Source organism: Bombus huntii, chromosome 12, assembly GCF_024542735.1.
Source record: "Bombus huntii isolate Logan2020A chromosome 12, iyBomHunt1.1, whole genome shotgun sequence".
Taxonomy (NCBI): domain Eukaryota; kingdom Metazoa; phylum Arthropoda; class Insecta; order Hymenoptera; family Apidae; genus Bombus; species Bombus huntii.
The window spans coordinates 8,333,588-8,357,806 of record NC_066249.1 but is presented as its reverse complement, the minus strand read 5'-3'; the positions used below and the strand labels follow the sequence as shown (position 1 = coordinate 8,357,806).

At 29.2% G+C, this 24,219-nt stretch overlaps 9 protein-coding genes across 14 annotated transcripts; 4 read left to right on the top strand and 5 right to left on the bottom strand.

Moving 5' to 3' along the window:
- The first annotated feature begins 55 nt into the window (after window positions 1–55).
- LOC126871844 (putative OPA3-like protein CG13603) lies at window positions 56–1,669 on the top strand. Of its 2 annotated transcripts, none has more exons than XM_050631113.1 (3): window positions 56–480; window positions 683–888; window positions 1,041–1,669. In XM_050631113.1, the coding sequence occupies exons 2-3, from the start codon at window positions 747–749 to the stop codon at window positions 1,532–1,534; spliced, it is 636 nt and encodes a 211-aa protein (XP_050487070.1). In that variant the 5' UTR covers window positions 56–480; window positions 683–746; the 3' UTR covers window positions 1,535–1,669. The 2 variants fall into 2 exon arrangements, with proteins under 2 accessions (XP_050487070.1, XP_050487069.1); XM_050631112.1 differs by having other exon boundaries at window positions 57–475.
- LOC126871849 (centrosomal protein CCDC61-like) lies at window positions 1,656–4,268 on the bottom strand. The gene is made up of 7 exons (XM_050631119.1): window positions 4,097–4,268; window positions 3,858–3,940; window positions 3,646–3,797; window positions 3,380–3,576; window positions 3,044–3,319; window positions 2,857–2,937; window positions 1,656–2,106 (listed from the first exon to the last, which is right to left on the bottom strand). Exons 1-7 carry the CDS (start codon window positions 4,263–4,265, stop codon window positions 2,030–2,032), a joined length of 1,035 nt encoding a protein of 344 aa, XP_050487076.1. The 5' UTR covers window positions 4,266–4,268; the 3' UTR covers window positions 1,656–2,029.
- A 258-nt stretch (window positions 4,269–4,526) lies between these two features.
- Window positions 4,527–8,313, top strand: LOC126871836 (N-terminal kinase-like protein). The gene is made up of 12 exons (XM_050631100.1): window positions 4,527–4,675; window positions 4,797–4,943; window positions 5,021–5,149; window positions 5,240–5,451; window positions 5,779–5,869; window positions 5,952–6,434; window positions 6,516–6,737; window positions 6,810–7,062; window positions 7,136–7,306; window positions 7,387–7,655; window positions 7,739–7,853; window positions 7,931–8,313. The coding sequence occupies exons 1-12, from the start codon at window positions 4,562–4,564 to the stop codon at window positions 8,080–8,082; spliced, it is 2,358 nt and encodes a 785-aa protein (XP_050487057.1). The 5' UTR covers window positions 4,527–4,561; the 3' UTR covers window positions 8,083–8,313.
- On the bottom strand, window positions 8,204–9,975 carry LOC126871845 (probable glucosamine 6-phosphate N-acetyltransferase). Its single transcript, XM_050631114.1, has 5 exons — window positions 9,517–9,975; window positions 9,186–9,306; window positions 9,045–9,107; window positions 8,827–8,954; window positions 8,204–8,754 (listed from the first exon to the last, which is right to left on the bottom strand). The coding sequence occupies exons 1-5, from the start codon at window positions 9,529–9,531 to the stop codon at window positions 8,512–8,514; spliced, it is 570 nt and encodes a 189-aa protein (XP_050487071.1). The 5' UTR covers window positions 9,532–9,975; the 3' UTR covers window positions 8,204–8,511.
- LOC126871847 (uncharacterized) lies at window positions 9,484–11,591 on the top strand. 2 transcript variants are annotated; one of them, XM_050631117.1, is made up of 3 exons: window positions 9,484–9,532; window positions 10,859–11,023; window positions 11,112–11,591. In XM_050631117.1, exons 1-3 carry the CDS (start codon window positions 9,499–9,501, stop codon window positions 11,183–11,185), a joined length of 273 nt encoding a protein of 90 aa, XP_050487074.1. In that variant the 5' UTR covers window positions 9,484–9,498; the 3' UTR covers window positions 11,186–11,591. The 2 variants fall into 2 exon arrangements, with proteins under 2 accessions (XP_050487074.1, XP_050487075.1); XM_050631118.1 differs by lacking the exon at window positions 9,484–9,532 and adding an exon at window positions 10,162–10,329.
- Window positions 11,321–19,450, bottom strand: LOC126871832 (bromodomain adjacent to zinc finger domain protein 1A). 4 transcript variants are annotated; one of them, XM_050631090.1, is made up of 14 exons: window positions 19,009–19,450; window positions 18,394–18,532; window positions 18,103–18,317; window positions 17,811–18,033; window positions 17,508–17,737; window positions 16,751–17,424; window positions 16,203–16,667; window positions 15,641–16,131; window positions 14,789–15,565; window positions 14,498–14,712; window positions 14,210–14,394; window positions 13,918–14,031; window positions 13,211–13,562; window positions 11,321–12,701 (listed from the first exon to the last, which is right to left on the bottom strand). In XM_050631090.1, exons 1-14 carry the CDS (start codon window positions 19,119–19,121, stop codon window positions 12,518–12,520), a joined length of 4,377 nt encoding a protein of 1,458 aa, XP_050487047.1. In that variant the 5' UTR covers window positions 19,122–19,450; the 3' UTR covers window positions 11,321–12,517. The 4 variants fall into 4 exon arrangements, with proteins under 4 accessions (XP_050487047.1, XP_050487049.1, XP_050487048.1 ...); XM_050631092.1 differs by having other exon boundaries at window positions 11,321–12,689; XM_050631091.1 differs by having other exon boundaries at window positions 17,811–18,021.
- A 446-nt stretch (window positions 19,451–19,896) lies between these two features.
- Window positions 19,897–21,350, bottom strand: LOC126871946 (DNA-directed RNA polymerase III subunit RPC6). Its single transcript, XM_050631342.1, has 4 exons — window positions 21,208–21,350; window positions 20,392–21,010; window positions 20,159–20,320; window positions 19,897–20,087 (listed from the first exon to the last, which is right to left on the bottom strand). The coding sequence occupies exons 1-4, from the start codon at window positions 21,285–21,287 to the stop codon at window positions 20,013–20,015; spliced, it is 936 nt and encodes a 311-aa protein (XP_050487299.1). The 5' UTR covers window positions 21,288–21,350; the 3' UTR covers window positions 19,897–20,012.
- Window positions 21,351–21,370: 20 nt separating this feature from the next.
- LOC126871961 (uncharacterized) lies at window positions 21,371–22,108 on the top strand. Its single transcript, XM_050631365.1, has 2 exons — window positions 21,371–21,516; window positions 21,628–22,108. Exons 1-2 carry the CDS (start codon window positions 21,427–21,429, stop codon window positions 22,018–22,020), a joined length of 483 nt encoding a protein of 160 aa, XP_050487322.1. The 5' UTR covers window positions 21,371–21,426; the 3' UTR covers window positions 22,021–22,108.
- Window positions 22,035–24,156, bottom strand: LOC126871938 (26S proteasome regulatory subunit 4). The gene is made up of 5 exons (XM_050631321.1): window positions 24,001–24,156; window positions 23,107–23,668; window positions 22,646–23,032; window positions 22,325–22,560; window positions 22,035–22,246 (listed from the first exon to the last, which is right to left on the bottom strand). Exons 1-5 carry the CDS (start codon window positions 24,001–24,003, stop codon window positions 22,112–22,114), a joined length of 1,323 nt encoding a protein of 440 aa, XP_050487278.1. The 5' UTR covers window positions 24,004–24,156; the 3' UTR covers window positions 22,035–22,111.
- Window positions 24,157–24,219: the final 63 nt, after the last annotated feature.

The window sequence follows — 24,219 nt, the reverse complement described above, 5'->3', positions numbered from 1 at the left end:
TAGAAAAAAAACTCTAGACAAAGCAATATCATATGTATAATATATATATATACTCTAGATGTTTTTATAGCGAACATTAGAAAAAACGGAATTATTACTTTATTGTGTAAGGAAATACTAAAAGCGAATTCAAAATAGTCACATTTACAACACGTTCTGTAGATTCGGAAATGCCGAACTCGCGTGTTTATTAGTTATATCGATAAAACAGCAAGATGTCGATAACGCGACGTTACATATGTCACATTTATTTGTACCTCATCGGTGATATAATCACTCACGAGTTATCTATGATAATTCCTATGTTTCCGTAGGAAATCTCAAAGGGTATAAAAAATACTTTAATTTTTTGGCAGATCAATATTTCATAACGTGAGATACAAAGTTCCATTTAATGTCACGTCTATTCTGTCTTTAGTTAATGCTATCGTGACACCACTATGGCTGTCTGCTATACTCTGAAATAATTTCAGAGGTGAGGTAATCATTTTGAATACAATGTGAGATTCATCTCACTTGCCATGACATCGTGACATTATTATATATTACGTTCTCATTATTTATTCAACTAATATGTATATAACATATAATAATTACGATAAATATATTTATTGGAAAATCGTCTATATTTGTGACACGTTTTAAGCATGTTTCAATGTTTATTCATATATATGATTTCTAGGTTTTAATTAAATACAAACTGTGATTTTCTAATTGAAGTTGTACGAATAAAAAAGGTTGCAAAAATGGTAGTGGGTGTTTTTCCAGCTCTCAAATTGGGGGTTTTATTTGTTAAACAAATTAGTAAGCCCCTGGCCAAATTTCTTGTTAATCAAGCAAAAAATCATCCTGTGTTTAGGACATATTTTATTATACCACCTGCACAATGTAAGTACAATAAATCTTTTTAAATAAAAGTACTTAAAAAATTATATGATTTGACTGTGATATAATTAATATTGATATCATCATTAATAGTAACTATAGACACCTATTATAACCACATAATTATGTTTCATATTTTTATAATTTAATTACAGTTTACCATTGGGCAGAGGTAAAAGCTAAAATGTATATAATGAATCTTGGTAAGCCTACAAAAGTTGCAAAGTTGAATGAAACTATGGCTATAGAATTAGGAGCTAATTTGATGGGTGAGGTTATTATTTTTAGTGTTGCTGGTGGTTGTTTAATATTAGAATACAATCGCCAAGTAGCAAAAGAAGCAAGAAAAGAGGAAGCACGGCTTCAACAATTACAAACATTTATGGATGAGATTAGAAATTTGAATCAAGTGACATCTCAACAAGAAAGTCAGATTCAATATTTGCATGAAGCTATTCAGGAATTAGCAAAGCATACAAAGTATGAAGTTGTTGCAAAGCCAAGAGTAAAGGAAACAAATTTACAAATGCAACAATTAAATGTTGATGAAAGCCAAAATGGTGTGAAATCAAAAAATGAGAAACCATCAATAATTGAACGTGCTATATTATATTATGAAAATAATGTAAAACCAGAAAAATTCAGTTAACTGAAATTTTACTTTAAATTTCATTAATGATTGTGATAGAATAGGCACAACATAAATAATATTAAATGAAACAAATGAATTCATAATATTATAGTGTATATAAAAAATATTTCCCACAATATATACTTGACTTAATATATGACTTTATATATAATTAAAATCACATACAACACAATTCTATATTGGTATTTTGTACATCATTATGGAGAATATTCAGTATTTTCTATTTATGCTTATACATATAATTAATTCATAATTTATTATTTTCTTTATCAGCAATAATTTTCAAAAACACATACAGTTTCAGAAAAACAAAAGTAGTTTACATCTATAAAAGTGTTTCAAGTTTCACTATTTTAAATAGTGAGGTAATTAATTTATTTACATTCAATTAAATTGTATTATATGAAAAATAGAATAATAATAACAATGATAAAAACGAAATACATCTTAGCATATATATTTGTTAATTGTTCATAAAAATTGATTCATTTATTACTTTATGCTTATCCCTTCTTTCAACATTTTCTGTAATGTGTGAATTCTTGTCTCCAAATTTTCAAACTCGATTTCTATGGTAAAAAATTTTAGGGTTGATTATACAGTATGTCCTGTTTAACTGGAAACATACGAATAATGCGAAAAAATGTGTAACATAAAAGATGATCTTGAAAAGTAAAGGTGATATTAAAATATTTAAATGGATATCTCCATTTTACATTACATACTCTGGTAGCTGACATTCAGATGTTTTCAAAATACTACAAACTCTTATCTTTTGCACCAACCACTATTGACATATCAACTTTAAAATTCGAAATTTTAAAATTTGTCCTGCAGGCATTGGAGTTGCCTGATATATACCACGGGGATATTTAAAGATATTTTTCATAATGCTACTATTAGTATGGCATTGCCAAAACACAAGGCCGCAGTTTTTTTAATGATTCCAAAGCAGTCAACTGAGAACAGTCACACTTGGATAATTCCCTGTATTGCTCTGTCGAATTTGAAAATTTATATCTCGTTAGCGGATGGTACAAAAGATGCAAGTTCGTAGTGTTTTAAAAACGTCTGAATGTTATCTACAAGAACATGTTACAAAAAATGGAGGCGTCTACTTAAAAATTTTAATGTCACCTTTACAGGATGTTTCAAGGTTATCGTGAGGTCAAATAAATAACAAAAAGCACAGTGTGTTCCCTTTGATACAACTTTCATCTGAAATATTTGTTCATATTTTTCCAGATATCCGAACATTTCCAGTTAAACAGGACATACCGTATATGAACTTTATAATTAAGCACAGATCAAATACTAACTTGAATTCTTTGTTTTATTATTATATACTTTCGAATTTCGGCAAGGAGATCGTTGAATTCTAATTGATTCTAATGAACTCCCTGTAGTTATCAATTAAATTATATTAATATATTATATATTAATAATCATTTTAGGAAAATTATACAAATAAAATTTTTGACATTAACTGATAGCTTTGATTTACACCTGGTGATAAACTAGAAGTTTTATTACGACTTGAAATCGAAGAAGATCGACTTCTGCTTCGTCTAAGCGTAGAAGATGTACGGTTATGACATTTTAATGCTGGACTACCATCTCCTGGTTTTCTATTAACAGATGCAGTAAGTTGCTGTACTTTCAATAACAAAGCTGCATTTTCGGCTTTAAGTTTTTGAATTTGCATTTGAAAGGACGCACGTTCCTTAACAACATTATTTTCTAACGATTTAATTGATTCCAATAAATGTTTTAAACCTTTTCCTGAATAGTAAAATATACTTAGAACTTTTATCTACAAAACATCCAAGTATTTATTTCTACCTCCATTTTTAAGCCTATGATTTTCTTGTATAAGCTTTTGATTCGCAATTGTCAGTTGTTCAACACGTTTCTGAAAATCTCTATTTATTCGTGTAGATTGCAATCTTTCAAGTTCAGTTTGTAATTTCCTAATGGTAGCTTGTAATATCATAGGATTGGGTAAACCGCAATATTCCAAAGATAATGGATAATGGATTCTTAACAGAGTGAAGGCATATGTTTAATGAGTTTTAATTAAATGTAGTAAATTTACAAAATATACTTACCTATCAAATTCTACCGTGTACGTTAATATAAGATATCGACGATTATTTGTCGTATTATTCAAATTTGAACACGAACTGCGTTCAAGTTTACGGGCACGTAACAATTGTAAATCTTCGAATGTCAGCAGATCCAGAGTAATGGATTCGCTTGTCTATAATTGAATTCCTTTTATTTTATTTAATTAATTGGATAATTTAAATACAAATGTTACTTTTAACAATCCAGATTGGAGCATAGCCACAAATACATCAAAATGTTTGTAATTTCCCGTTTTCTGCGTCAAATTTTCAATGTCTTAAAAATTGAGAAACACATAATTAGAAATAAAAAGCAAATCAAGTAATTGCATGAATATTAAAGTTCTAGTACATACAAAAAGAGATTCGAGATTTCTTAATATAACCTTAAAATAACATATTACATAAAATAAAAAAATGATAAAGAACAAACATGCAGCATCGTAAAAAGACTGCCAATTCTCGGCGGTATATTTATCGGTAATAGTAAGCTCCAAATTACGCTGACATCCCTTAAAAGCAGTAACTTTGATCTTTACAATGTATTCTTTGCCACTTTTAAAAGTATAACTTGTCACCAGAGATGGACCAACTTTGTTCATACTTAGCGACAGACATTAACGTATCATCGGATATCTGACATAAAAAGTTGTCGAATAAACTGGCAAAAATAGTTGTATTGAAATATAATAAAAAAAAAATTGTATCAGTGGACCGTGTTGAAATTTTACACTGATTTATACGCGAGAAATATGAGTTCAATATTAAGTACGTAATCGTCGCGAAGTAGCAGCGCGGTTGAAGATATAGTTGATGCGTAGCTGTCAGTGTGATGATAAGGTTCTGAGTCAAAGAATGAATTTGATTTATATCAGAGTTAAATAATTGAATCAAAAATATGTGGTCCTTCTTTTCAAGAGACCCCACCAAAGATTTTTCATATGAGATCGGTGAACCGGTTTCTAGTTTAGATGATAAGAGCATCTGGACACTGCATAGGGCTAAGAAAAAGGTACCATAACCTGATGCGGTAAAAATTCTTAGAAAATATTTCTCATTTTTAGGTATTCACTCAAATTTTATATTGTGTGTTTGAAAATTGTATTCTTATTATCCGAAATATCTTTTTGCAGGGTTCTACAGGAGGTGAAGATGTTTCAGTGTTCGTATTTGAATGTAAGACAGGCAATGAACATCTTTTGAATATAGCTCGTTCAGCGGTTAAAAGATTAAAAACACTTAGACATCCAAGTATACTTGCATATCTTGATAGTTTTGAGGTATAAAGATTTTATATTATAAAACATTGCATCAGTAATATGAATATACAATAATATAATTTGTCTTATAATTTCAGACTAATAAAGTAATTTATTTAGCAACTGAACGTGTAGAAACTTTATATAGTCGACTGATAAGGAAATCTGATGGTGATGATGAATCTAAAAGGGAACTATATTTTTCTTGGGGAATATTCCAAATTACTGTGCGTATAAAAAGTAAATATAATAATGTGTCATTTCACAATATATCATTACATATATATATATACATATGTATATATATATGTTAATAGAGAGCACTGAATTTTCTAAATAATGATGGTAACCTACGACACAACAATGTTAACTTATGGACTGTATTTGTTAATGAGGAAAGTGGAGAATGGAAACTTGGTGGAGTTGAATATATGACAGCAGTAGATACTGTTTACAGCGTATTACCATCAACATTCCAAGTATATTATCCTCTTGATATTAAGGAAAATGTAAAGCCAGCCACCAAATGGTAAAAAAGATTTATGAACAATTCAAACAAATTCATATTTCTATTTAATAATCATTACTGCTTAAAATTTACATTATTCTTATTACATATATACACACACATATTACAAAATTATATTTTAATGTAAAAAAATAATCCAATCGTATTTTTGTTATAGCTACAACTTATTTAATATGTAAAACTTTAACAAAATAATTGTCTTATTTGGTAAATAATAGAAAATAGTTATCTTATTCCTAAAGTTACACTACAATACTAGCTTTTCTATATGTAAACATTTAGGTTTATTGTTAACGCTAAGAAACTGATGAATAAATAAAAAAACAGCTCAGTTGACATGTGGGGACTTGGATGCCTGATCTGGGAAACATATAATGGTCCACTAACTTCAAATTCGCAACTTAAAGTCACTGATAAAGTATGTTTTCTGTATATATACAGAATGAATATTTATTTTGAAATTGAATTTGATATCTCTTAAATATCTATTTCTATTTTAGATTCCAAAACAATTGCAACTGATATATAGAGAATTGATCAGTAGCAATGAAGAAGGAAGACCGAATCCTGCAGATGTGATAGCACGTTGCCGCAGTAATGGTGGATTTTTTAAAAATGATCTAGTAGATGCGCTTTTATTCCTAGAGGAAATTCAAATGAAAGAAAGGGGAGAAAAGGGGCGATTTTTCTCACAACTTGCTGGTCAGTTGGAATCATTTCCGGATGGCGTTGGCAGGTATAAAATTTTACCACAATTATTGGCTGCCTTTGAATTTGGTGATGCTGGAAGTGCAGTATTACCTCCTCTATTACAACTTGGTTGCCAACTACCCGACGTTGAATATCAACGAAGAGTTGTACCATGTGTTGTCAAATTATTTGCATCCAATGATAGGGCAACAAGATTAAGATTATTGCAACAGCTAGATCGATTTGTTGATCATTTACAACCAGCAACAGTTAATGAAGCTATCTTTCCACAGGTAATTATAAATACTAATTGCTTTTTATTATGCAAATATACAGAAGATTCAAGATGCTTTGATGTTATTTATTAATTACAGGTAGCCAAAGGGTTTTTAGATACAAATGCTGCAATTAGGGAACAAACAATAAAATCTGTTGTACATTTAGCACCAAAATTAGATTATAACAATCTTAATGTGGAAACATTAAGGTATTTTGCTAAACTTCAGTCGAAAGATGAACATGGCGGCATACGTACTAATACTACAGTCTGTTTAGGAAAAATTGCTCAACATCTTCATCCTCAAATTAGGCAAAAAGTAATTTCAATTTAGACATAAAAGTTATAAAGTGATATCTAATAATGATTACAAATAACAACGTTATCGTAGGTGTTAATTGGAGCATTTATTCGAGGTACACGAGATTCCTTTCCACCGGCTAGAGCGGCGAGTATTTTAGCATTAGCTGCAACGCAGCAATACTTTTTACTACAGGAAGTTGCAAATCGTATTTTACCAGCTCTGTGCCCACTCACTACAGATGTGGATAAGGGAGTAAGAGATAACGCATTCCGAACTATCCGTGGATTTCTATCAAAACTAGAAAGAGTATCGGAAAATCCAGGATTACGTGAATCTATGGGTACTAAAACGATCACAGAGATTTTATTTATAAATGATCAACATAATTGATAATGTAAACGATATGATTTCAGAGGCTGATGTAAATACAGCTACACCAAGTCTTAGCAATGCAGCCGCAACATGGGCTGGCTGGGCTGTAACAGCAGTTACTGCCAAATTTTATCGCAGTCAATCGGATACACCTAAATCATCAAATCCGCATAACATATCTAGAATTTTACTAAACAAACCCGCCTCGTTAGGTATCTAATTTATATATATGTATATATTTTATTATACTACTATGAAACACTGTTTACATAAATATATGATAAAATTACAGAGCAAGCTAGCAGTTCGCAAAGTAGTGCTAGTACAACTGCCACGACAAGTAGTGCTACAAGTATGACGTCATTAGACCATGATCATGAACATGATTTACAGAATGCTACAAACGCAAATTCAGATTGTGATTGGGACTGGGATGCTGACAATTGGGGTGATATGGAAGAAGGACCTTCTAGTACATCAGGACATGGACTAAGTAATATTTCACCATCTTGTCATTCTCCTAAACCTAATGATCAGTGGACAAGCCTTGAAGAAGAACCAGTTTGTATTATTCGAAATTAAAGATATTAATATATTAGCATACCACATAAAATAAAAGAAGGGAAATCAAATATTTCGTTTAGGAGGAAGAAGCAGCACAGGATGTAGAAGATAAGAATGATTCTTCTGAGGTAGGTTGGGAGGATTCAGAATTTCAGCCTCTGGAAGATTTTCAACCATTAGAACATACACAATCAGGTATGTCTATATTTTTATAACTATCACATTGATATAAACATTTAACTAATAATTTGAAATTAATTATTTTGCATAAGAAAATGCTGAAAGTACTAATACAATTAATGGAAACACTAAATTAGAAGAAGCAAGAAGAAAGCGTGAGGAGCGTAAATTAGCAAGACAAAGACAAATGGAAGCAAAGAGAGCGATAAAATTACGAAATAATGTCGCTGCTAAAAAACTCTAATTTAAATACCATAATTTAATGATTGCGTTCATGTATTTAACAAAAACAAGAATTAAAAAATGATGAAAGCGAAAAAAGTATTTTTTCTATTAATAACTAGTTGATATTTGTTAAACATTAATTTTGAATTGTTTTTCTAACATTGTTTATTGCATTATTATATATTCTTATAAAGTATTATACATATGTCCAGTAAAATATAATTACAAATCAATACTTTTTTAACCTGTACATCCCATGTTATATTTATTAATTCATATTGAAATAATTTATTGACTATAAAATTTGTAAAAAGAGTAATAATTGTTTTTCAAATATTGAAAATGAAGCAATAAGAATCCTTGTTTAAAATCGAGGTATGCTGAAATTATGTAATGATTTAAACTATAAATTTTTTATAACAACTTTTAAGTATTGTTTTTTCTATTGTCATAAATGAGATTGTTCTGTATTGTTTTCAGTTGGAAATCTCATATTAAGATAATTGGCATTGCTAGGCTCGCGTTTAAAGCCTAAACTTTCATAGAATGGTATAAGATGATCTTTACAATCCAATGATAATTTATAGCATCGTAAATAGCGTGACAATTGTAATATAATTTTGATTACCAGCTTTCCTAGATGCTTACCACGGTATTTGCTATTTACTACCACATCTTCTAAACGTCCTCTCTGTAACAAATTTCTCTTTCTTGTGGGAAAATCTTTATTTTATAAGAAATATTAAGAGAGTAAAAAACATACCACTGCACAATTGTGAATAAACTTTTGTTCTACAACTAATGTTGCAGTTGCAACTACTTTTTCAGTGTTTATATCTTCTATTACAATGATGTAATAGCTACCAGTATTTTTCATCATATGAAAACGATCTGTGTATTAGGAAATAAGATTAAACAGATTTTTATTACTATATCTCCTATACTCAACTTTATACAAAAGTTAACTTAAAAAAGACTTACTAAGAAATTGTTCTCTATTGATATTTCCGACTTCAGTTAATTGAGCCAAGAGCTGAAGAAAACCTTTCAAATAAATATCACAATGTTAACAAATAAACTACATTATTAGTGATAATAACTGTTTTATAATCTTTCTTTTACCTCTATCATAATCTTCTGATTTTAAAGGCCTAATTAATAAACCATCGATGTGTGACAAGGACAATCGATCCAATACACTCGAATTAAATAATTCGATCTCTGTATCTTCAAGACATCTTTCCTGTTAATATTCAATAAACCAAAAATTAATTAGTAATTAACATATTGCTTAAAAGATTAACGTAGTAACAACATTATGAATTCAGAGAAATCTTATACTTAATAACATATTGTTTTTATCAAATCAAAATTATTTTTAAACTACACACAGACAACAAATGAAGTTCTTTAAATCCAAAAGTTAAGCTTAAAAATGAGAAGCATTTACAACCTCTATAGAACTCATGGCAAGTACACGCACAATTTCAGATTTATTATTATTCAATCGTGTTTGGGATAGATTCTCTTATCTTCCGCGCTCGTTTAGATTATACATATGGAGACCTTCACTAATATTTTAATTGATCTTATTGTAACATAAGGTGTCACTTTCACGCAACTACCTTCAAATGCCTTTATATTCTTATAATTTATTTCAAGGATTAACTTGATAAGTCCGCATTAAAAATCTACTTTCATTTATGATTGTATAGACTGTATCATGATAAGACAGATTTACGTGTTGATAAAATGAATTGTAATCTTATTAAAAACCATATTTTATTTACACATGTTATATATAATATTCAAATTATTTTTTATTTTCATTAATACCAGCTGTTTAATATTCATATATGTGACTACTTATTAATATATAAGTTATTGATAAAATTAATATTTAAACAGAACTTTATATAGAAATTTATATGATTCATTCATTAACGAGAAATAAAATATGTTCAGTGATTAACTTTTATTTTGTAGTTTATTTCAAAAATTAAAAAAATAAAAAATTAAAGTGGATTATTGGTTACTATTAATTACTAATGTTTTAGCAGATCTTTTTAGTTTTTTTCTTTAAATATGTCTGATTCTTAACCAATAAAATTTTAAATCTTGGACTACAATGGTAGATAATTGTGATTCGATACTTTTCGATATATTTTAGTAGGATGCTGGTTATATAATATTGTTCTATGGCTGTAACAATCATAGTTGATCCGTTTCGTCAGTTTGCTAAGATTGTGTTCTAAATTGATAAAAGGTAAATAATATTTTATATTTCATTTTGGTATTAAACATTCGGTAAATAAATGATTTTATGTAAATGTTAAAAAATATAAAAATCATATTAAAGCTATATGTAAAATATTAATATGCAAAAGTAACTCATTATTCGCGCTGTAAATGTAATTTTCGTACTATCAAACTTTAATTTTGTAATTATATTTGCAATCTCCGTAATAGAACAAATTATACAAATATAGAATTACACATATATTTGTCAGATACGTTCCATTCAGTTATAATCGAGTGAATCAGTTTTTATTAATCAAATTTCAAGTACGATACATAATATATATTTTCAGGATTCTTAAAAAATAAAAAAAATATTCTTTTTCATTATATAAAATATTATTATAAGCATAAAGTGTATTAATTATTACTTTATAAACTACAAACCATATGCTTTCTCTTATGGAATATTATTTTTTAATCATTTAAACATAGACACAAATAACAAACAATAAAAATTAATATCAAAATGAATATTAATAACAAACTATTTTTAGCCATGTCTGGAACACAAATGAAGTACCCATATTCACTGGCTGCAAAAATTAGACGATTTCCTTTTCATCATTACATGTTTGTAACAAAGAATGGTTGGGTACTTAGATATTGGGCAATTAGTACAATACTTTGTTTACCTCTGTTCTATAAATTCCATAAAATGAGTAAGTACAATACTTTGGAAAACCTATTTAATGTTATTTTAGTGTTTATATACGTAAGGATTAATCATTTCTTCTTGTTGTATTGCAGGTCATGCTCCAGAAAATGTGAAAAAATGGGAAGAGCTCCACAAAGAGCAATTTTCTGGGAAAATGCATCATTAAATTATAAATTAAAAACATTGTAGTATGATATGAAAGAGAAATATATATGAATACTTTCAAATTGTATATAAAAATTCTATTTAACTAGCTTCTGATTTATTATATAGTTTATTATAAACAAATTTCATTTGTAAATCTATTTTAAAAGTTTATTACCAAATTAATCGTATAAAACATACATGATTACAAAGAACTGCTTCTACTGCTGTACAATATAGAGATTAATGATAATTTGTACCGTAGATTTCATGTAGGGCCAGCCTAAAATTTGTAATTTTCAAAAAATATGATGATTATTGCGAAAAAGAAAAAGAGAAGCAAAAAGAAAGATAAGTACTATTAATATGTTAACAATTTAATAAAACCTAAAACAAAAATGATGAAATAAAATCCTGAAGTTTCTGTAGTTTTGTGTGCATATTTGAACCCCAGTAAAATCTACTTTATATAAATATAAGTAAAGACATAGTAACTGTGTTTGTATCAATATATAATTACTTTTATATGAATGCTTTTAGCATTCATAACAAAAGCTCTTAGTTTCTGTTACGCATGTATTAACTCTTAAACCATCAGTCATGTTACGCGTGATCGTACTTCACACTGCATATAGACGTACTATAAAAGGCAGGTAATATGTAACATTTTACATGAATTTTATATAAGTCAAATCTTTCAAAGTTTAGAATATATTTAGGTAACCCTCCAAATCTTTTTACTTAACTATAAAGATATATAAGATGTAATCAAATTAATAACGTTAAAATAATAAATAATTAATAATATAATGTAAAACTTTGTTTGATAACAAAAAATTTGTTTATAATAATACTAACTCAAAAGACTATTCTTGTACTGGCTCAAGCATATGAAAATAGTTCATTGCTTACGCGCTTGTTCATTTGCTTATAAAATGTTCTACATTAAACAGTAATTTCTACAAAATGGTATGCGAGAGCAATTGTACCATGCGTAAAATTCTACAAATAATACTGTGCATGCTTTTTGATATAGCAAGCCTAAGAAAAAGAATTAATCGGGATATTTGATAATTAACATAGAAGAAAATATTTTAAATACTTCTAAGCTTGCATTTTATCACCTCTTTCAATAGATAAACTTCATAAATTCTATGCGTATTTTCTAATTTTCAGTAAACGAAATCATTTTTTTAGTAATATATACTTTACAGAGCATTTTTTGCTGAATTATGAATCTGCACACAATTCAACATCAGTGTACAAATTTAGCATCAAGGTACATTTAATTTACGTATTAGAAGTAAAAATTGATATTCAATAAATATAACGATTTCAAGAAAGTATTTTATCTCTATCTTGATTTTTGAATATTTTCTGCTTCTTCATCTTCGCTAACTGTGAGACCATTTTCTTCGAATTTTGGCTTCTTTGTATCTGGAGGTCGTAGTAATTCTTCACCATGTGTCGTCAATCCTAATTCTTTGCATCGTTTTTCATAGTACTTCAATAATCTGATACCTGCTCTGTATACGTAACTATTTTTAAAAAGACATAGCCTAACTTTCAAAATCTGTACTACTTTAAGTGTTCGGAAGCCAAAGATTTTGATCTTAAATGATTATTGTTCTGGTTTCTATTGCAATAATTTCTATTAGCTCTTTTTAACTTCAAAATATACATTTAAATTACTGCAAAATTTAGTTTAATAGTAGCAAATGAAATTTTTTCATTCATTCATAAAGCTAAAGATTGTGAAATATTTAATTGTTGCATATTTTGTTAGTTTCAATATTCATTAGTTACAAATGCATGCAATCCCACTTCTATCTTTTGGTATTAAAGATACAAATATCATTTAATAATATTAATAAATATACAATATAGTATAAAGATATTATTATTATTAGCACATATAAAGTTACTGAAACACTATACTTAAACACTTGCAATATGAACATAGCACATTAATCAATAGTATTAGTTAATCTCGCAATCTCTGGCGTCCGAACTTATGTAAAAAAATATTTGTGTTAGTAATACTCACTTGTAGACGGAACTGTGTTCTTCGTTATAAGCTTGACAATTTTCAAACACTAAATGACAATCACTGAAAAAATGTTCCAGTGTTTCATATTCATTATTATTAAGTTTATATTTAATTGTACCAAAATCCATAGGATTGGAAATAATATCATGATAATCTGGAACTTCATCTTTTGTAACAGGTGATAGGAAAGGCCACGAATCTCTGTGATGCCTAATGTCAGAAAGTAATTCCTGCAGTCTCCCCATACATCCTTTAATTGTTCCCTTATCTTCTTCTTGTTCAATTTCAGCAGCTCTTTTAGCTGCTCTTCTGGTTTGTCTTGGTTCTGTATCCTCTGAAGTACTGCTATCTGTATATATATAAATATGTATATATACAATTAAATACTGATATTAGGATGTAAACACTTCTAAAGTAGTTAGTTAATGGAAAACATTAAAAGAATTACATTGAATTAAGAAAAGTATAAATATATTTAAAGAAAGAAAGCAAATTCAATATGAATTTTAAATGTTCTGCTTTAATAGAAGCATAAGAACCATTTGCACATACATGCAACAAAGTTGATTAACCTTAATTTAGTAATAATGAACAAATGTATAAAGCAATCCTACATATTACATATCATTATACCAAGTATTACTATATTTGTAAAAAAAAATCTGTATTCATACTAAGCAAAAGTGAATAGTTACAATACAGACCGTCCCAGTCTGTAGATTCTGTAGTGAGGAGGCTCTTGGCAAAGCCATGGATGCGAGAGCGTGCTGCTGCAGCGCACAGTCTCTCCTTGTCCCTTTCCCTTTCACGCCCCCTCACTAACAACATAATTAGAACTAAGAAACTGCTTTATTACATTAGTATTTAAATTAAAAAAATGTACTAAGATGTTAACATGAAATGATAATAAAATATTATGAGGTAGCGCAATATTTTCAAAGTTTGTTATAGCATTTCCTGCGACCACTAAATTTGCAAGTATATTATAATATTTACCATATCTTATGTTTGTCTTTCTGTCTTTCCTATCCTTGCAGTCTGAACAAACCCATCTTCCTCGAGGTGCTCTTGTTAACGGAGGTTCTATACATTCTACATGATAAAAATTTGAACATGTATCGCAGCTGATTAATTTTCCACCGCTTTTACATATGCAACATACATTTATTTGTTGACTACCCCTGGAACATATATTAATTATTGAAAAACTTCTTCATCTAATACTCAATAATACTTATTATTTCTAAAAAATACCAAATATTTTATTATCAAAATGACACTTGCATATCATCATCACTATCTTCTTCTAATTCTTCATCAACTGAATCCCCTTCTTCCTCACTTTCAAGAACACGTTTTGCACGATTATGTCGAGTTTCTTTGGTTAATATTACATCCTCCTCTAATTCATCTTCAAATTTTTTTCTCTTTTTAATTTTCTCTTTTGGTTTTGTAGGTGGTTTACATACTTTACAATACCAATCTCCATCTGGTACACTCTACAAGTAAATATTTAATATCAAATATTGCAATATAATGGAAGCTAAAAATAAAAGGGTTAAGAAAATAATGTACATTTAGTTTTGGTTGCAAACAATATAAATGATGGCCTTTGTTGCACCCATCACATAGTAGCATTTTGTCGCCATCTCGTCGTCGTCTACAAATTCGACACTGAGCATTTAATGCACTTCTACTCCATGCAACACTATTTTCTAAAGTACTTAAATGTACAAACAATTGAGACCAACTCGCTGATGCCATAAGTGATTGTTCCCATTTTTCTCTGATGTCTTCACCAAACCATTTCTTATCTTTCTCAGTGGCACCTAACGGTTTTTGTAAGTACTTTTGCTCAATAGCGTGAGATAACTGTAAAATAGCACAAGCCATTTGTTTAATGGCTAACTGCTGATTAGGATCTGGGAGCATTTCATTTTCACTTGGTGGACCTAAATATTTTCCTGCATCTTTATAAGTTTTTGTATTAATACTTCCAACTTCTGAATCTGGAGTTCCAGGTCTGCTATGCTTTGTTTCATTTTTGATTTTGTCTAAAGACGTATTAGAAACAATATCTGCTTCAATTTCATTTGTACCATACACTAATTTATCACATTGTTTATCATATTTCCTGTTATTTATTGCGTGCCTCCATATTTCACGATCATTAACTTTCAAATTCCCTAAAGCCCCTCCTTTCACTCTGTCTTCAAAATCTAGGATATAATCTCTTAGAGTCAATTCTAAAACAATATTGACTGCCATTTCTGAAGGAAAATTTAAGTTGGCATTTTCGTATCTATTTTTTTTTGAAATCCTATTAGGATGCACTTTGATAGGTTCTGAAAACTGTATCGAAAATTTACTCGCAATGTTTACTCAATAGTAATTTTAAAAGATAAGATATCTATCTGAAATACTTACTACTTCAGGATTAAGTTTATGTCTAGGACATTCCTCAATCACAGACATTAAACTTGGCATTTCTTGTATAATATTATTTCTGAGTTCACCTTCTCTAATTCCTCGTTTACTTAAACCATTTACTAAAGCTTCTATATCTTCCGGCTTTCCAAAGAAACTCCATTTTAGTTCTGATCTCTTGCAATGCACAGGACATTCTTTGTCTCCTGTACAGGCCATTAAATTTTTTCTAATATCAAATAATTCTTGTTTAAACTCTTTCCGAGATATATCTTTTCTTGGAGACTTAAGAATATTTTTGTCAGAGAATGAAACTTTTTTAGGAGACCTTTTTGCTTTTTTAAAACTATTTTCTTTATCACTAAATTCATCTTCAAATTTATTTTTTAAATATGCATGCATAGCTTCTGTATCTAATAATTCTGGTTGATAAGGTGTACCATCAGGAATGCAATTACCAGACCACCATTCATCATTCTCTACAAATATTCCTATAAGAAAAACAAAGAAAATTTACAAACATTTTTTATTAATTGAATAATATAGAAACATGAAGCTCTACCTGGTATTGATAAAAATCTCCAATATCTACGATGAGCTCTATCAGAACCTAAATAAACCATCATTTTATTATCTCTGGATGCTTCCTGAAGTTCTTTTAATTTATTCTCATATTCTTCTTTCTTTTTTTCCTCTTCACAACTACCACGCGTAACTTTCTTTGGTATTTTACCATCATTATCTTTTTCTCGATCTCTCATTCTTTCTTTTTCTTCTTTTTCTTTCCTTTGTTCAGCTATTAAGAAAGACTTCAATTCTTTCTTTGCTTGATGAAGTTTTTCACGTCTTTCTTCTATTACATCTCGTATCGAAGCGAAAGTGAGCAACTGATTTATCAAACATGTAGCTACTTTTAACTTTTCACCTAACTCAAATTCATGAACACTACAATGACCTAACAATCTTAAAATGTATGTCTCGTTTATTCTCATAAACAGTGCAGGATCATCTTGATTTGTATAACCACCTAAAGAAATTAGGATTAAATATAATATTCGTTAATGGTTTGGTTTAGCATAGTTACATATATATATATATATATATATGTACCTCTTTGAGAATATCTCCACTTAGTAGCAACATCGCCAATTCGCCCTCCAGAGCACAATAAGTGTTGTCTTAGAATTTCACTTAAAGTTACATGATCTAATGTCAATTCAGATAATTTGCAACCTTGGTGCACCTGACTCCAACTAGATGCTATAGTAGAAAGTTTTACAGCCTTTGTCATTGATGATGCTCCTTCATTCGTGCTAATATCATTTGTTATGTCAGATGCTTGAGCATGAATTTCATCTTCTTCATCTGTTTGATATTTAAAAATGTTTGCTAATAACAATTGTAGAAGGTCACTCCAAGGTCCAGATGTTTCTTTTAATAATAGTGCTTTTTCCAGTAGATCTAAAGTAAAACCATTTGGGAAATATGCACTAACTTCCAGTTCTTCATTAAAAAATTCTAAAAATTCTAGAATCATTACACTGTCGCCAAATTTTTCATTAGGTATGCTACTTTTGACTGGCGTAGCTTCTGGGATAGGAGAAAGATCTTCACATTCAAGATCCTCCCTTGGCTTATTCCATTGTCTTATATATGCAGCTAAAGCTGCTGATTTTTGTTTTTCCTCCTTTTTACGTTCATTTTGCAATACTCTTTCTTCTTTACGTTTTGCTTTTTCTTCAAGGGCTTTTGCCTTAAGGTCTTCCTTAAATTTCCCATTCATCCTATTTAAAAGTTTTGTAATTTTAATATATTTTTAATAACTAGACAGTGCAAAGTGCCTTTAATTTAATATATATCGTTTTACCTCGGTTTGCGAAATTTTTTTATATCCACTCCTCCTTGATTCACTTTTTTTAAAGGGTTAGGTTTTTCTATTAACTTCTGTTTTGATACATCTGTAGTAAGAAATTTATCTATTGATTCCTGTTTATGTTTAACAGGCTTTTTAATACGTGATGTAAAGTCTGGAGGAGGACCAGCAAATATGGTATCAAAACGTACTTTATTAATCCCATATTTTTGTAAAACACTATCCTAGAAATGCAGAAAAATTTTCTCCATCAATATATTCACAAAATTTGTGTGTTATTGCTATTAATATACTAACTTTAATAATCCATATTCCACTTTCATTCTGTTCACATAACTGACGTAAAAAAATTTTATTACGCTCTTTACTGTAATGTTGCTTCCTTCTTCTCACTTGTGCTGCTTCCACTATCATGAGTTGGCTAACATCAGAGTCTCCAGAGTCTAATTGTTCCACTTCATAACGAAATAATTTTGCCGGTGGATGATACTGTTGTTCTTGTGGGCTCCTATGTAATAAACTTAAATTACAATAATATGAATGCACATACACACATTCTTCATTTATATAATATAGATAAATATTATACCTGTTGTTTTCTTTGTTATATAATTTAATTTGTTGTTCTGAGGGTGCAATAACTTGAAGAACATGACAATCACACCAAGAATCCTCTGTAAAACTTGCTTCTACCATTTCACCAACAAAATAACGATCCCTTGCAAATTGATACACATCCTCTATCATTTCCTTAAAGGATGATCTGTTTGTTTTACTGGCAAGATATAATATAGGTATACGTAGCTGTAATATAAAACACATAATCAACAAATCTAATATTTTAATAATGTAACACTAAATTTTTAATGAAATATCGCACCTCCATAGGAAATTCTTTAAGGCTTCTTTTTGCATTTTCTTCACATTGTAAAGCCTCCTCAAAGGTCATGTTAGTTCTGCCAGTTATACTACATGACCATATAAGTGAGTTACATAAAATAATCCTCTCACAAAATTCACTGTAATCATAAAATATGTTGTAACACCCTAAATGCAATGTTATTAATATCAATGAATGTAATAACATTTTTCTAAAAGTGGATAGCAGATTTACATATTATTGCAAAGATGAAAATAAACGCTTAAAAAACACGGATGTAAATATGTAATAGAGTAACAAAATAAAACTGAGATAATTTAATTTATGATCTTTTCGAAATTATCATGCAAGATTTAACTAATGACGGTAGATAAAATTTACGTGTATGATCTAAATGTTTCTTATAATATACTTTTCAGCTTTATCTATTCAGTATAGAGCAAAAGGATATACAATAACAAATCATTAACTAGCACGTCGACATGTATTATTTACGAGAATAGCTTCAAGGAAGCAAGATAATGTTGAAAGAATACGAGATATTCATGACTGAGAAGTTGCATTAACGAAATTGCAGAATATGTTTCGAACTTATCTCAGCTGTCATGGTCTTACTTGTAGTCCTTGAAAATTTCATTGGTAACCTCACAGTGGAAAACTTCGTCGTCGTCTTTAAAATCTGATGAAACGTGAAGACGTTGGAACGGCTGTTTACGAAGAAGCGGCATGTCGACTCTTGGTAAATCTACGTCTTCGTTCACGATTCTAACAAATTATAATCAATTCTACGTCGAAGATAGTGCTATACTTTTTCCGAAACACCGAGAGACACATGCAACACACGCCAACTCTTATAAACGCGTTTAAAGTTTCAACTGCTTTTTAATTTCCCCTAGAACTTGTTGCGATTTACTTGATTTGAAATTTTGTTTATTTATACGCACTGAACATAAAACTTTGATATCGTTTCACGAAACATTTCGAGTCTCATGACAAAGCACGATTTAACGGTGCTCGTGGAAGCGCGCATTCACATCTGGCATCTCAAAGCCGGAAACCAATAAAAAGAATAATGTTGCCAACATAAAGCTATTATTTAAAACGCGGGAAATAAAGATAATCATGTGATAATGTTCGTTGCGCTAATGCATTCAAAATTTTCAATTCGATAAACGTCTCTTCTTTCAACGATAATACAATTTCTATAATTGTCACAAGTATTTGTGATATTATTCGTGAAGAAAATTCATTACGAACTATATAAAATATAACTGTAACATACTATCTTTTTCAAGTTGGTAATTAGTATCCGGTCTAGATATATAAACCTACTAAATTTGGCGGGAATTGTTCGCAATTTATCTAGGTAAAATTATGTTTTTATTCTCATACAGTTATACATAATAACAGTTTCTATTATAATTACTATTATTAAACAACTCCAAATTTTTCTCCTTAATCTTTGTAAATTACTATAAGGTTGTATAAAATAAGCGTTCTAAATATATTTTATAGAATATATAGTTTTATTCTCTTTTTCTGCGTAACTTATATATTTGTATAAAAAGAGTATATACAAATAAATAATTATTTTAAATCCATATTTTTATTACAAAATATTATTCCAACCATTCTGTAATGTATTGGCACTTTGTAGGTGTAACATCACCAACATCACAACAATTTCTTCTCACCTGTATTTAAATATTTCTATATTATTAAGTCACAAAAAATATGTATGAAAAAGAAAAATAAAATAGCTTACCGGACAAATGCCACAAGTAGATTTAATTAATCCAGGTGGACTTAATAAAGGTTCTACTGCTCTATATAAAGTGCTCCCATCGCCTGAAAGAGTACGTTCTACTTTTCCATCATAAACTAAGGTATTCAATATCATCTCCAAATCTTCAACTGATAACTTCACCTATAAATATTTGCATTTTTTTATAATGCCTACATATATAACTTGAAGAAAATTATAATGATCATTCAAACCTTGCTTATTCCTAGATCAGAGATAAATTTCCATACTTCTTTAGATGAAGCAAATGTAACATTTCTAGCCATGATTGGTCCACCTCTACAAGAGTTCATTTGTTCCCTTTTATTCTCTAGAAATCTATAACATTGTTGATTAAGAACATCAACAAATTCCGCTTCAAAATCTTGATCTTGGTACCATGCACCTCCAGTTACAGATGTGTCTGGCTCTAAATTGTATAACATATACACTTTTTTCTTACTTGCTGCTACAGACTTAACAGCTTTGATAAATTTTTTAATCTCTAAACTTTTTAAAATTTTATTTAATTGAGTGGGCATTAAATTAGATTTAAATCTTATATCACGAATCCAAATCCCTTTATTTCCCGCTTCTTCAATGATGGTATATACGATCTTTTCTTCATTATCAGCACCTTTAGCTATTTTTGCTTTAGATGGATCTTTCAAACGATATAACAAGGAACCACCTTGCTTAAATAGATCAAAATGACCCTGAGATAAAAGTTTATTTATAATTTGAGCTCTTTGAACAGGTTGCAACTCTGGCATTTCAGTACTTAAGTCTTTATCAGATATTCCTTTTGGTCTTGTTTGTGCTAATGCAAGAATTCTGAAAATTTAAAATACCATATTTAGATATTTTTTTCATATTTCATTTCTATAATAATAAAATATGAGGAGTCTATTATGTAATAACATAATTATTTATATTGTACATGAGTAATGTACAACCTAACCCCAACCTAACCTATTAACTATATACGTAGTAAATGTCATTAATTTTTAGTAAAACGAAATAAATCTTACTTTTGTTCAATTGTTTCGTATGAATTTATATCTGCATTGGTTGTATCGCGTTCCTTCGAAGTACTAGCTTCGGTTTCCATTATACTTGTGTAATATTAAATATGCAGTTCACACGATTATCTTCAATATTTTCTAGGTTATAGTCACGTACTTCCACTAATTTACCTGCAACCGCAACGATAAGATTTATTATATTAAAGCAAAAATTATTTAGAAAACATGGAAAATTCTTTAAATGAATCGGATACTGAAGATTCCTTGACTATTGCTACTAAAAACTGGGATCGAATTATTAGTACTGCTAAAAAGGTACAATTTGTATACTAACATATAATTATGAAAAGGACAATACCTACATTTTCTATGAACTGTACTACGATTGAGGTTAGGTTATATTAAATATACTATTATTTTTTAAAGGTTGGTTACAGGGAAGGAGTAGAAGATGGGTCAAATTCTGTTTTTCAAAATGGTTTTGATAGTGGATATAAAGAAGGCTTTCAAACGGCTTTTATTCTAGGAAAGTTTAAAAGTTTATTAAATGCTATACCAAAGGATGTTGAGCATCCACAAAATATAAAAGAAATTTTTGATAAAACTAGAAGAGGTGCGTGTCATATATGTATAACAGAACTTCATAATGGCAATAATACACAGAAGAGTTTTGATGAAATCATCAATGAACAAAGATCGTATTCAGTGAAAGTTCTTCAAACATCGTATGAGTATTTTCAACCATATGTAAAGCAATTAAATATTAGCGAATCTGATATATTAAAGATACGAGGTGTTCCAGATTTAGAAGATAATTAATTTATAAATCAAAACAGTTTTTTGTATTTTTTTATTAGCATGTATATTTTTATGCTTCAAACGTAAATAAAGAATTTTAATTGCAGAATTTTTATAAATATAACCCTTCGGGAGATCCCTCCTTTTTCCGATACAAAACGCTCTCTTTAGATTTTTTGAAATCATCACTAGTAACTTTCATACGGCGTTCGCGTAAAGCCATTAAACCAGCTTCAGTACATATAGCCTATAAGATAAAAATATTGTTTAATGTATCATTTAATTCTTTTTCCATTCAAATACCATTATATAAATAATGCTTTACCTTTATGTCTGCACCTGAAAGATCATCTTTAGCCATAATTAATTCTGCTAAATTTACATCAGGTGCTAAAGTCATTCTGCTAGTATGAATGCTGAATATTCTTCTTTTTGTTTTTTCATCAGGCAATGGAAATTCTATTTTTCTATCAATACGGCCAGGTCTGATTAATGCTGGATCTAATGTTTCAATTCTATTTGTAGCCATAACAACTTTAACATCTCCGCGACTATCAAAACCTGAAAAATAAAAATACTTTGTTACTAAAATGTAAAACATAATTATAATAATACTGTATAATTGAAATTAAAATACTTTTCGTACCATCAAGTTGATTGAGGAGTTCTAACATAGTTCTTTGAATTTCGCGTTCTCCACCACTATTGCTATCATATCGTTTTGTGCCTACAGCATCTATTTCATCTATAAATACAATAGAAGGGGCATGCTCTTCTGCAACCCTAAATAACTCCCTAACAAGTTTGGGACCATCTCCTAAATATTTCTGTATAAGCTCAGAACCAACAACTCTCAAAAAGGTTGCAGAGGTTTGATTAGCAACAGCTTTTGCTAACAATGTTTTTCCAGTTCCTGGAGGACCATAAAGTATGACTCCTTTTGGAGGTTTAATACCCATTTCTTCATAATACTCTGGATGTGTTAAAGGTAATTCTACAGATTCCTTGATTTCTTGAATTTGTGTATCAAGTCCTAAATAATGAAATATGTTTGTGAATTAGTAATGTTATATAAAAATTTGTAATAGTAATGCAAATATTTCATACCACCAATATCTGCATAAGTTTCTTGTGGAGCTTTCTCTAGTTTCATTACTGTAACCATAGGATCTGTATCATCACCTAAAACTCCAACAACAGCATGAACTTTATGATTTAATAGAACAGAACATCCAGGTTCTAATTGATCCTTATCCACAAATGATAAAATTGATACATAATGCTCAGAGCCAACAGATGTAGAAACTATTGCATGATTATCATCAATAATTTCTTCTAATGTTCCAACAGACATTGGAGTTCCACGTAAGTCATCGACTTTAGATCTTTCTTCTTCATTCTTTTCTTCTTGTGGCTTTAGTCTTTCTTGATTTCGAATAAATTCTTCTTCCATTAACAAGTAATCTTTTATACGTTCTAACTTCAGAAGCTTTAGTCTACAACGTGTATGAGGTGTAACTTGTGGTAATTTTAAAGCAGCATCTGGTCCTTTTGTACGCCGCTTCTTTTTGCCTACTCTTGTTGGGATAGGTGGTTCATATTTCTTTTTCTTATCCTTATCATCCTTCTTATCACTTCCTGTACCACTGGTACCAGATTGATTCTGTCCCTGATATAATAAATATTACCTTTCAAAATAATTTCAACTTCATAATACATAATATTTTTAATATAATTTCGAAAGAATGTTGCGTATGAATAAAAAAACACAGTTGGCAATGAATACGAAACTTTCAGTTTGAATAATATGAAATTTATCAGAAAACGTGTTATAATTAGTATAACCTAAAATGTCAAACATAACATAATATACTTATTTAAAAAGAAAGTAATAAATTTTATAATTAATTGGATATAGACGTTAAGTATTTTACTATAAATTATTCTAGAATAGTTCGAGTTCCTTAATTTACAAATAATTAAGAAGGCTTTAGAAATTACCATTTTTGCTTCACTGTTTGGTCACGAATCGAAACGGCGAAGTCATTCGCCTTTATATGAGCAGAATCGATTACGATTTCGATATCTTTCTTCGTAATATATCGAAATAATTCGATACGTCGAAAAAGTATTAATACAAAAAATGTTATATGTTTAAAAAAAATATGATATAAAAATTAATAATATAAATATTTTGATTGTGTATGACGAATTGAACAA

What these genes read in the sequence shown, in the direction of transcription:
- LOC126871844 (XM_050631113.1), top strand. Translation starts at nt 747, where the DNA reads ATGGTAGTGGGTGTTTTTCCAGCTCTCAAATTGGGGGTTTTATTTGTT. An exon ending in TATTATACCACCTGCACAAT is followed by an intron (nt 889 to 1,040) that starts GTAAGTACAATA and finishes ATTTAATTACAG; the next exon opens with TTTACCATTGGGCAGAGGTA.
- LOC126871849 (XM_050631119.1), bottom strand. Translation starts at nt 4,265, where the DNA reads ATGAACAAAGTTGGTCCATCTCTGGTGACAAGTTATACTTTTAAAAGT. An exon ending in TCCAATCTGGATTGTTAAAA is followed by an intron (nt 3,798 to 3,857) that starts GTAACATTTGTA and finishes ATTCAATTATAG; the next exon opens with ACAAGCGAATCCATTACTCT. An exon ending in TAATAAAACAAAGAATTCAA is followed by an intron (nt 2,107 to 2,856) that starts GTTAGTATTTGA and finishes TTTTTACCATAG; the next exon opens with AAATCGAGTTTGAAAATTTG.
- LOC126871836 (XM_050631100.1), top strand. Translation starts at nt 4,562, where the DNA reads ATGTGGTCCTTCTTTTCAAGAGACCCCACCAAAGATTTTTCATATGAG. An exon ending in ATCCTCAAATTAGGCAAAAA is followed by an intron (nt 6,738 to 6,809) that starts GTAATTTCAATT and finishes ACGTTATCGTAG; the next exon opens with GTGTTAATTGGAGCATTTAT. An exon ending in AGGATTACGTGAATCTATGG is followed by an intron (nt 7,063 to 7,135) that starts GTACTAAAACGA and finishes ATATGATTTCAG; the next exon opens with AGGCTGATGTAAATACAGCT.
- LOC126871847 (XM_050631117.1), top strand. Translation starts at nt 9,499, where the DNA reads ATGAGAAGCATTTACAACCTCTATAGAACTCATG. An exon ending in CAACCTCTATAGAACTCATG is followed by an intron (nt 9,533 to 10,858) that starts GCAAGTACACGC and finishes AACTATTTTTAG; the next exon opens with CCATGTCTGGAACACAAATG. An exon ending in CTATAAATTCCATAAAATGA is followed by an intron (nt 11,024 to 11,111) that starts GTAAGTACAATA and finishes GTTGTATTGCAG; the next exon opens with GTCATGCTCCAGAAAATGTG.
- LOC126871845 (XM_050631114.1), bottom strand. An exon ending in ATCAGAAGATTATGATAGAG is followed by an intron (nt 9,108 to 9,185) that starts GTAAAAGAAAGA and finishes TTTATTTGAAAG; the next exon opens with GTTTTCTTCAGCTCTTGGCT. An exon ending in TTATTCACAATTGTGCAGTG is followed by an intron (nt 8,755 to 8,826) that starts GTATGTTTTTTA and finishes AATTTGTTACAG; the next exon opens with AGAGGACGTTTAGAAGATGT.
- LOC126871832 (XM_050631090.1), bottom strand. Translation starts at nt 19,121, where the DNA reads ATGCCGCTTCTTCGTAAACAGCCGTTCCAACGTCTTCACGTTTCATCA. An exon ending in TATAACAAAGAAAACAACAG is followed by an intron (nt 18,034 to 18,102) that starts GTATAATATTTA and finishes TTGTAATTTAAG; the next exon opens with TTTATTACATAGGAGCCCAC. An exon ending in GAACACAGTTCCGTCTACAA is followed by an intron (nt 12,702 to 13,210) that starts GTGAGTATTACT and finishes TTTTAAAAATAG; the next exon opens with TTACGTATACAGAGCAGGTA.
- LOC126871946 (XM_050631342.1), bottom strand. Translation starts at nt 21,287, where the DNA reads ATGGAAACCGAAGCTAGTACTTCGAAGGAACGCGATACAACCAATGCA. An exon ending in TACGAAACAATTGAACAAAA is followed by an intron (nt 21,011 to 21,207) that starts GTAAGATTTATT and finishes TTAAATTTTCAG; the next exon opens with AATTCTTGCATTAGCACAAA. An exon ending in CTACTTGTGGCATTTGTCCG is followed by an intron (nt 20,088 to 20,158) that starts GTAAGCTATTTT and finishes ATTTAAATACAG; the next exon opens with GTGAGAAGAAATTGTTGTGA.
- LOC126871961 (XM_050631365.1), top strand. Translation starts at nt 21,427, where the DNA reads ATGGAAAATTCTTTAAATGAATCGGATACTGAAGATTCCTTGACTATT. An exon ending in TTATTAGTACTGCTAAAAAG is followed by an intron (nt 21,517 to 21,627) that starts GTACAATTTGTA and finishes TATTTTTTAAAG; the next exon opens with GTTGGTTACAGGGAAGGAGT.
- LOC126871938 (XM_050631321.1), bottom strand. An exon ending in ACTCCTCAATCAACTTGATG is followed by an intron (nt 22,561 to 22,645) that starts GTACGAAAAGTA and finishes TTTATTTTTCAG; the next exon opens with GTTTTGATAGTCGCGGAGAT. An exon ending in TTTCAGGTGCAGACATAAAG is followed by an intron (nt 22,247 to 22,324) that starts GTAAAGCATTAT and finishes TTTATCTTATAG; the next exon opens with GCTATATGTACTGAAGCTGG.